The 10,622-nt window shown below is 40.5% G+C and overlaps 1 protein-coding gene across 1 annotated transcript in view; it reads right to left on the bottom strand.

Annotated features, from left to right (window-relative positions):
• Positions 1 to 3,645: 3,645 nt before the first annotated feature.
• The window catches only part of LOC309382612 (vomeronasal type-2 receptor 26-like), a gene marked incomplete at both ends in the record, with an annotated part of 45,646 nt that continues 38,669 nt past the window's right edge, over positions 3,646 to 10,622 (bottom strand). The window contains 4 exons of the mRNA XM_081934311.1: positions 3,646 to 4,541; positions 5,312 to 5,438; positions 8,147 to 8,365; positions 9,167 to 9,458. Of these exons, the coding sequence (XP_081790437.1) occupies positions 3,646 to 4,541; positions 5,312 to 5,438; positions 8,147 to 8,365; positions 9,167 to 9,458 (1,534 nt within the window). The remainder of the gene's footprint in view (positions 4,542 to 5,311; positions 5,439 to 8,146; positions 8,366 to 9,166; positions 9,459 to 10,622) is intronic.

Raw genomic sequence — 10,622 nt, 5'->3', positions numbered from 1 at the left:
AACAGAGCAACTGGCAAAGCATAAGGAGACCATCCATTCTGATAACAGGTCCTCCCATCTCATTTGGCTCTGGATAACCTAATAATGAGTTGATTAGAATGTGATCCTTGAAGAGATACTTTAACCTTCAAGCCAAGCAAAAAGCATTTATTAAAGGAGGAAAGGAGTCGAGTCTTTTTATAGGGTAGAGAAACACATGATACATACATTTGCAATATAGCAAGTGATCAAACAATAAAAGACATTGATGACATTTGAGGCGTCAACAATGGAAAACATGGATTCTACAGGAGAGAACATTCTCGAAGTGAAAGGTTTACTCTTTCCCGGCAGGGTTTGTAGGTTAACTTAAAACTCATCAGTTTATTCATTGCTCGGTTATGCTCTTTGCATGGCCAATGGCCAACTTTTCTGTGTTAAAATATGAATCTTACTCCAAAATATCTTTGCTTTGTTACATGTCCACCCTAAATGATAAAAAGTCCTTTCTTTACTTTGCCACTTCCAACATACATTTGAAATACCTTTATACCTTTTAAATAACTTACATGGGGTTAGATACCAGAGATAATCATCTTATGAATTTTTTCTTTTAAATTGTAGTTTAAATTGTAAATTTTAAACCCTCCGTCCACATATTTTCCCATGGTTCAAGCATCAGATTACATCCAAAATTCCTTTCCCACTGAATCAGACAACGTATTAGATGTTCATTTTCAAAGTTCAGTTTCAATAACATTTTATAGGTAAAGGGAAAGGTTCCCCTCACACATGTGTTCTAGTCGTTCCTGACTCTAGGGGGCACTGCTCATCTCTGTTTCAAAGCCGAAGAGCCAGCGCTGTCTGAACACGTCTCCCTGGTCATGTGGCCGGCATGACTACATGCCGAAGGTGCACGGAACGCTGTTACCTTCCCACCAAGGCTGGTCCCTATTTTTCTACTTGCATGTTTTACGTGGTTTTGAACTGCTAGGTTGGCAGAAGCTGCGACAAGTAATGAGAGCTCACTCCGTTATCCAGCGCTAGGGATTTGAACAGCCGAACATTCTATAAATCTTAGCAATAATAAGTTTATCATTTCACACAGTAAGATTTCAGATTCATTTTTAACAAAATCAAACTCATAACTCTTTTTATCCATTTTAAATCTTTCTTTCAGATGTTGGCATGTAAACCAATGGCACCCATCATAACCTTCTGATTGACGTTCTGCCCTCGATTTTACGACAGGGTCACCAGAGTTGAAAGGTAGAATTTTGCCATACGTCCACCAGTCTGGCTTCCCCACCCTTTCTTCTTCTTTTTAAAGAGCTTGCTGGGGTGACACCCAAAGAGGCAATTTCGTAGAGAGCCTTGTTTTATATTTATTCCAAAATCCTACTATGGCACAACTAACAAAGTGATGTTTAAAATCAACAATAACCTTAGTTTTATCATACCACAAATAGCCCTGACATCCAAACCTTAATTCATGGCCCTCCATGTCAAGAGTCTAAGTAACAGAAGCAGAAGAAATCCAAACTCCTGAAAGCATAGATTTATTAGGCAGGTCCTATTGGCACAGCGGGTGAAAACCCGACTCTGAAGTTCCCAAGGTTTTCCCCACCCAGTTCATAATTCAAAGTTCTTTCCCCCGGCCATTGCACCCAACCATTGCATACCCCAATCAAGCCTCTCTCCCCTCATCCCAGAAGCCTCCCATCCACACCCCTCCACATGCTGTTGAGAGTGTCCTTGGTCCCAAGAAGAAAGAATGTTATTTTGGCTCTGTATTCCACCAGGTAATCTCTACTCCCCCCCTGCCTTTCCCACAGCTCCATCCAGCCTCTGTGGCAACCCTGAAGATGTTCCAAGATGGCTCCAGGGCTGAGATTCTAATTCAAGTAACCTCTTGTTCTAGAGCTTCACCCACTCTTTTAACCAGGCCAGACAGCCTCCATCGGAATACAATTTCAAGCCTGCTAAACCCAAACCCCCTCTCTTTCCTTAGCATCTCGCAGTAGCTTATATCTAATTCATGTTCCCCCCCTCCCTTGCCATGTAAACTGGGAAAGATCCTTCTGCCATTGTTTGAGTGGGTTATCGGTTGTAAGTATTGGTAACGTCTGGAATAAACAGATCATCCTAGATAAAATATTCACCAAGACTATTGTAGGCATGAAAATGGAAGGACACTTTGATTCCCACCGTGGACGAAGGGCTGCAGGAGCTGATGAGGTTGCCAGAAATGGCTAAATTGACTATTTGGATGAAAGAAAAGAATATAAGAATCCTTGTTTCCACATGGAGACCACTTTGAACTTTGAGCTTGAGGTGAAAAAAATGAAAGTCTGATTTGGGGTTTTACCAGTTAGATTGATAGATGCTTATAGAAATGGCTAGTTTATACTACTATGAAGAAGCACAAAGTTTGATGTTAATGCCATCAAAAGTCAACACTTTTTTTTTCTTTTTTCCAACCCTTCCTCCTTTTCCCCATTGCTTTCCTATTTACTTTTGTATTTTGTATCTTGTAACCTAATAAAATGTTTAAAACGTGGAAAAGGAGTTTTGCTGTACTGTGATCAGTTTCTTTAGGAATGTAGAGAAAAATAAATATGAGTAGCTTAAGGAATTAGAGGAATACCTCCTTCTCATGTCAATCTTGCTCCCTTCCATCCCATATCTGTCAATTTTAAATCACATTTACTGCTACTATTAATTATTTTAATCTTTAGTTTTCTTTTCTCTTGAGGTTTCTTTTGCCTTTTACTGTTTTATTTATTTAGTTTGTCACTCATGTACAAGATAACAGGAATAAGAATAAACATGAAGGAAATGGGTACAGATAATTGGGGACATTAGGACAGGGATGTTAGGCACACTGGAGCACTTATGCACACCCCTACTGACCTCTTAGGAATGGGCTGAGGTCAACAGTAGACAGTTTAAGGCTAAAGTTATGGGGGTTTGAGGATGTAACCACAGAGTCGGGTAGAGCATTCCAGGAATTGACCACTCTGCCTCTGAAGTTGTATTTTCTGCAATGGAGTTTGGTGAGGTTTACCTTGAGTTTGCATCTATTGTGCACTCTGTATTATTGCGGTTGAAGCTGAAGTAGTCATTGACAGGTAGGACGTTGTAGCAGATTATTTTGTGTACTACACTAAGGTCAGACCGTAGGCAGCATAGTTCTAAGTTGTGCAAGCCCAAAATTTCGAGCCTGGTGGCATAATGTATTCTACTGCGAGTAGAGGAGTAGAGTACTCTTTTTGTGAAATACCTCTGGACTCGCTCAATTGTGTTAATGTCTGATATACAGTGTAGATTCCAGACAAACAACCTCTGTTTGAGGATTGGTCTAGCAAAGGTTTTGTATGCCCTAGTTTGCAGTACAATATTACGGGAGAAGAAGCTTCAGAAGATTAGGTTAACAACTCTTAATGCCTTTTTGGCAATGCTGTTACAGAGAGCTTTGGTGCTTAGATCATTTGATACGAGTACTCCAAGGTCCTTGACAGAGTGTAGAGCCATCTGTAGCCAAAATGGGCAGCATTTAGCTTTAATAAATAAATAAACAAATAAACATTAAATGATCAAAACCTGGTAATCAAGCCTACTAAATGACATTTTTGAAAAGTAATAGATTTGTTACAGTCATTTTTTTTATTTTGACATCAAATATTCTCTGGTATTCAGATCTGGCTTAAAAATAATAATGAAGCACTTGGGGATGAAGATGCAGCCCAGCAGTCCAGCACTGGAGGCCAAGATGGAGAAGACCTGAACAGCCACCGTATACTTCCCCTTGGTGCTCAGGTAGGCAGGCACAAAGGACACCCAGACACTGCAGAAGACCAGCATGCTGAAGGAGATCAGCTTGGCTTCATTGAAGGCCCCAGGGAGATTCCTGGCCAGGAAAGCCACCGTGAAGCAGACAGCAGACAGGAAGCCCATGTACCCAAGGGCAACATAAAACATGGTGACAGAACCTTCGTTGCATTGTAGGATGATCTCTCTAGGTTGGGAGTGCAGGTCAGAGTCAGGGAATGGGGGGAAAGTGCCTAACCAGATGATGCAAATGACAACTTGGAGGCCAGACCAAGAAAGGACAATGGAGTTGGCCAAGCTCTTCCCTAACCATCTCTGCACTTTATTTCCTGGTTTTGTGGCCAAGAAGGCTAACACCACTGTGATCGTTTTGGCCAAGATGGAAGAAATGGCAATGGAGAAGACAATGCTGAAGGCTGTTTGTCGGAGGAGGCAGGTCACCCTCCTTGGCCGGCCAATGAACAAGAAGGAGGTCAAGATGGAAAGCAGGAGGGAGACCAGGAGAATGTAGGAGAGGTCCCGGTTGTTGGCTTTGACAATTGGGGTTTCCATGAATTTAATGAAGATCCCCAAGCCAAAGCCTGTGGTTAAAGAGAGGAGGAAAACAATGGAAGTCAGGATGAGCCCCAGATTTTCCTTGTAAGAAAGATAACTTTTAATCTTGGGGATACAGTGAACTCGCTTGGTGTTTGGATGTTGATCATCTGGACATTTGGTACATTTCTCTGCATCTGAAAAAGAGCAAGATTTAAAGTCCCATAAACATGTCCTTTAATCAAATGCATTCTTTGGGTAACATTATTTTTCTTGTGAATAACTGTGTTGGTGAAGACAGTTTGTGTATCTTCATTTCTCTCCAGTTAGAACAGTTAAATATGTCTTTTCTTTTTTGATGTCACCATTTCATCAATGAACATTGAGAGAGAAGGAAGGAAGGAAGGAAGGAAGGAAGGAAGGAAGGAAGGAAGGAAGGAAGGAAGGAAGGAAGGAAGGAAGGAAGGAAGGAAGTCCTACCATTTTACCTTTTCACTGCTGAACCTCTTGAAAATTGGAGCCCAGCCTTTTGTCAATGTCTTAAGGCAGCAATAGAAATCAGTTTATAATGGGATGAAGACATGTGAGAGATTGCTTAGTGTAGCTTTATGCCAGCTGAATTGGATAATCAGCCCTTTTGTCACGGAGCTAAATAACATTAGGTAGAGGTGAAGATGAATTGGATCTGGAGTGAGGATATTAAAACGCTTTCCTCTATTTTCTATAAGCAACAACAGCTTTGCACAGGGTCAAGAAGGACGTTAGCTCCTCTCCCCTCCCCTCCTCTCCTCTCCTCTCCTCTCCTCTCCTCTCCTCTCCTCTCCTCTTTTTAGGTCAGGAGTGAGATAATGGATCTAAAGAAGAGCCTCTAGAAGAACCCATGGAATGTCAACCTCAGGAAAAAATGTTCATGGAAAATGTCAGCATTATCGTCCTCCCAAAAAGACTTTCTCCTGCTGTCACTCACCTTCCATGGTGGAGATGGTTCCTTCTGCACATGGGCGACAATTGTAGCAGCAGATGGGCTTCCCTTCTTGAGCCACCTTCATGAATCCAGGAGAACAGCTTTCCACACATCTGGAAGTAGGGAAGGGCTGGGCAGAGATGGGAAAATTTAAAAAATCCACAAATGAATTATTGTATTTCCTAAAAGAAGTAAAAGGAAAAGTTTGGAGCTCTCCAGTTCAAGGCTTCTCTTTGCTAACTTTGAAGAGGTCCTCAAGTCTAATTCCTTGCTCAAGCAGGAGACCTTATACCATTATGGACAAATGGCTGTCCAATTTCTTCTTAAAACCCTCCAGTGGTGGAGCACCCACCACTTCTCTAGGCCAGATGTTCCACTGATTAAGTGTTCTTACTGATGGGTCATTTCTCCTTAATTCTTGCTTGCTTGGATCTCTCTTTGATCAGTTTCCATCTGTTACTTCTTTCCTTGTCTGCTGATGATTTGGAGAATAGGTTGACACCTTCTCTGTGACAGCCCCCAAATATTGGGAGACTGCTATCATGTCACCCCTAATCTTCCTTTTCATTTGAATTGGCATTTCCAGTTTCCACAACCGTTGATGATACAGTTGAGCCTCCAGTCCCCCAATCATCTTTGTAACTCTTGTCATGTACATACTCAAGGGAAAGTTGGAAGGATTCTTTGCTTTGGAGAAGGAAATAATGTTGCCCTATGATTTAAGTCTTTCTCCCCCACAGAAAACTGATAGACTATTAACTGGAAGTAAGGATATTTTTTCTCAGACAGCTGAACATGTAACCAAAGAAGATGATTCCTCTCTGGGAAAACTGAAATGACATCCCTGCCCCAATTCTGCAATCCTCTTGGTGAGGCCTTCAGAAAGGGTTGAATAAAGTCTTTCCCCCACCTTGTCTAGCATTTCCATCACTGCAGTAGCATTCTGGAGGATCATCAACTTGAAATCTGAGTACCCCACTCTTTCTAGACTTCCAAATATAATAGATACATTAGATAAAATAACCCAATGCATAATGTCCAGGTCTGCCACCAGCTCTCCATTCTGATCTAAATATACTCCATTGATGCAATTATTATAAAACTGAGAGTTTTGAAGGAAGGAATGAAGCTGGAATGGAAGAAAAAAAATGACCATGTTACAAAGGACATACAAAGCTCTATGGCAAAAAAAATCCTCAGTTTGTACTGGAATGATCTGTACTGAGGAATATGCAATAAAATATCTATTAAAAGGCCTAAACATGACCATTCAAAGCAAAGACTGATAAAAGTTGTCCTTTATCTCTCCCCATTCATAACTGTCACTCCAGAGAGGGAGATTTGAAAACCAAAGGGAAGTTTAGGAAAGGAGACACACAGTGTGAGCTACTGAGGTCCAAAGTTAAGACCCTGAAGGAAGGGGATGCAGTGCACAAGCACATTGAAAGAATTCTGCCAGTGAGGGCAACATGAAATAAAATGCCCCACAGAGGAACAAGGCTATAAAGAACTGTTTAACTATCAATGGGAAGATAGGAAGAGCAAAATCTTGGCTCACCTTGGGGTTACCTATCGGAGCTTTTGCTCTAGTAACATGTTGTGCTTACTAATGTTGCATTATCTCCTTGCATTGAAGTGATAGATGAGCTATTTGATTTGGAGATGAGACCCCAGATCCTCACTGGGAAAGATGATTCTCTCACACCAGTTAAGGTCACCTCCGTGCAATTTTATGCAACATCCACAGAATGTTTTATGGAATGTCCTTCACTCTTGCTTCCTCTAGAATTTCTCCTAGTTAAACCTTTCACCTTGTGAACTGACCTTAGCCCTCTTAGCTTCTTGGCCCGAAGAAGTTTACCACTTTTTGACGTCTCAGATCCTGCTGAGAGTTTAAAGCAGGGGAAGAGGAATCCAAAGGGGGGGTCTTAGCACAGGAATGAGACCCCTCTGAGTCAAGTCTCCTTTGGAGCAGAGGGGCAGCCCAGGAAGTGAGAGGATCAGAGTGTTTAACTGCCTAATATGGACAGCACATTTTCTGAGGTTCGGTGGGACGGGGCAGTGCTCCTGCTTGTGAAGAAAAGAGTCCAAGGTAAAAGAGCTGAATGTAAATCAGAAGTTAGCAAGAAGCTTTTGTTAAAAAACAAAACAAAAGAAAAGAAGTTGGAGGCTAAACATATGAAGAAAAGCTACAGGAATTTGGTATGTCTTGTCTAGTGAAAGAAAGAACTGAGGGGATATGAGGGGGTTTCCAATATTTGAGGGGCTGCTACAAGGATGAGGGGATCAAACCATTTTCCAAAGCAGCTGAAGGCGGGACAAGAGGCAATGGGTGGAAACTAATTAAGGAAAGAAGCAACCTAGAACTTAGGAGAGATTTCCTAATGGTGAGAACAATGAACCCATCGAATGGGTTGCCTTCAGAAGTTGTGGTTGCTCCATCACTGGAGGCTTTTAAGAAGAGACTGGGCAGCCATTGGTCTGAAATGGTATAGGGTCTCCTGCTTGAGCAGGGGGTGGGACTGGATGACCTTCATGGTCCCTTCCAGCTCTGTTGTTCTATGTTTTAGAAATGAGCAAGATAAAATGAAAGCAACAGGGAGACCAATAGAAAAATGGAACTCAATTTGATTTTTCTATATTCTGATTAAATTATTACTATTGTCAGAATAGTTACACAGTTGTTACAATTGTAAAATTGATTCTCAACTCCAGAGCTGTGAAAAAGAAAATAAGTACCTGCCAGGCCTTCAGCACTGGAATTTTGAAGTTTCTAATATTTTTAAATGTTGTCCTCCTGGATCTGGATAAATAAGCTGTATTTAAGGCCCGTCCCACAGCCCGGATTGTGTTGTAAATGAAATAGCTGTCCAGAGTCAGGATCCGATCCTGTTCCTCTTTCCTCAGAGTTTCCAGGTCTACTTTCTGCTTGCACCGTCTCCAGACTTTTACCGAAAAGGCATCCTTGGTGTAGGAGCACAAGAAAGAGTTCTCTACCAAGCGCCTCATGGAATCATAAAACTCTATAGACCAATCATCGTTTGCCATTTGATTTGTCTTCATAAGAAAGGAAAAAATGCTATGGAAGTATTGAAAGGAAATACTTTTATTTTTCAAATAACGATTGAAGCTCCAGCGGATTGTCGTGATCACAACTTTTCCTCTAAGAGGTCCAGCAAGAAATGCAAATATCTCATGCATAATTTTAAACCCTGAAGCACATGTATTCATGTCTGCACCATAAATAAAGACGTTCACTTTTCTCCACCTGAGGTATTGTTGTATGTATATATCGGGGTCCCCAACAGCTGTGGGAAAGATTTGTGATATAACTGGGCAAATGCCATTCCTGACCAGAATAGAAGTCATCGTCCTCATGAACCTTTGTCCATTTTCAGTGTCTGGAGCAAGGAGACCCACCAAGGTCCACCTGAAATGGAGGAGAAGCTGGACCATCCCTGGGTACTGGGCTCCTTCCGCAGGAAGCAGGGGGTAGAAGAAAGGAAACTGAGTTTTATCCCTCAGAATCTGGGAGTCAAAACTATAACTGATCTGAAAAGGAAAACAAATAAACTCTATTTTACTGAAGAGCAGGAGGGGAAAATAGCTTTAATGGAGGAATTGTTTCACTCCTTGTAATGAAGAACTTTCCCTAGACACATTCAGAAGAGTTGTACAATCTGCTTTAAGAGTGTGCCAGGGAGAGGATTGTCTTCTCTGCTCCTTCTCTGCCATTTGATAGAACCTCCATCCTTACTTCATGCAATTCCCACAATAGAACTTTGCTCTTCATTTACAAGAGAGGCTGTGTGGCTGTATGTTGCATGTCTACAAATGGTCTTCCCAACAAAGAAACACCTGTGGGATTTTGTAGGTTCCCAACATGGTCGAAATCTGGATGGAGATGTCAGTGTCAGCCTCTTCCAGAACAGCCACTGTATTTCTCTGCCTTCCACAGCTGTAGTTGGGAACGTTGGCCTTTCCCTCCGAAAGCAGGTCCAGCAAAGCCTCCGAGGTCATATGTGCTTTGAAATAATTGTCATAGATGTTGTATCCCAGGGTGACATTGAACGAAATGTTAGGATCCTTGTTGATCGCTTGGATCGCAAAAAGGAAGGACAGGATTTTCCAGTACTCTGTTAATGCTTCCCTGAAAGCATTAATATATCAGGACATAATCAATGAAAGCAACATGTCATTTAACTGTTCTTTCAACAATTGTATTTCTAATCCATTTAAGGTTGAGAGGTTTGGAGGCATTTTCAAATCTCTCCCTCTCCCTCCCCACAAAAATCTCACCCATCTGAATGGAACAGTGGGACTCTTTCCATTTTTATTTTATTTTTCTACACTGAATGTATATTATTTCTGAGTTTATCTAGTTTATCTAGTATTATTTACCTAACTCTTTTTTAGTTTTAAATTTATTAAGAATTTTTCCATAAAATAAAGTATTAATCAAAAGAAAAAAATAAATAAATAAGGAGAATGTAAGAAATAAAGGAGAGAAAAATAACCTGATTTCCAACCTTCTTTTCAACAGATAAATTTTCATTTCTTTAAATTCTACATTTTTTCACAATCTAGCCCCCCACTCTGAGAATTCCATGGTTCTTCCATCCTTGAGCATACAGCAACATTGCTGCAGTTACCATATGTAAAATCCATCTGCTATGAATGCTTTTTAATTCATTGTTCTGAAGTCCCAATAAAAAAGATTTCTGGTTTCTTCATAATTTTTAGCCTTTCTAATTCTTGGCATTTTTGTGCCAATTTGTATCTAAAATGTCTTAGTTTTCTCACAAATCCACCCTGCATGGTAAAATGTTCCCCCATGCTATTCACAATTCCTGCTTTTGTTTGAAATATGTTTTACACGGTTTTGATAATGTCTCTGGTCTCGTATACCAAGAATAGATCATTTTATTAAAAAACAATCATTCTCTTAAATTATGACAGAGTGCAAATTAAATACCAGTTACCCAAATTCTCTGTATTGAATTTCCAAATTTAACAGTGCATTCAGTCAGGCAAATTGAATTTGTTCATCTTCTGTTTCAAATGCTTAAAACTTTATACATTTTTGTTAATTACATGTTCACCATCTGTACATAATTCAGTTTTAAATTTAGCTTTAGCTTATTCTTCATGTTATCCTTATTCTTGCTGTTGATTAAGATTTCAGACTGCTTTTCCATTTCTTTCAGTCCCTTTGCCTATTTATCTTTTCTAATAATTAACTATTGGAAGAGTGACAATTGGAAAGGGAACATACAGAGACACCCACAATGGCACAAAAAAATGAGCAACTATG

This window comes from Natrix helvetica (assembly GCF_964273705.1).
Source record: "Natrix helvetica genome assembly, chromosome: 1".
Taxonomy (NCBI): Eukaryota; Metazoa; Chordata; class Lepidosauria; order Squamata; family Natricidae; genus Natrix; species Natrix helvetica.
This window is presented reverse-complemented; position numbering and strand designations above follow the sequence as displayed.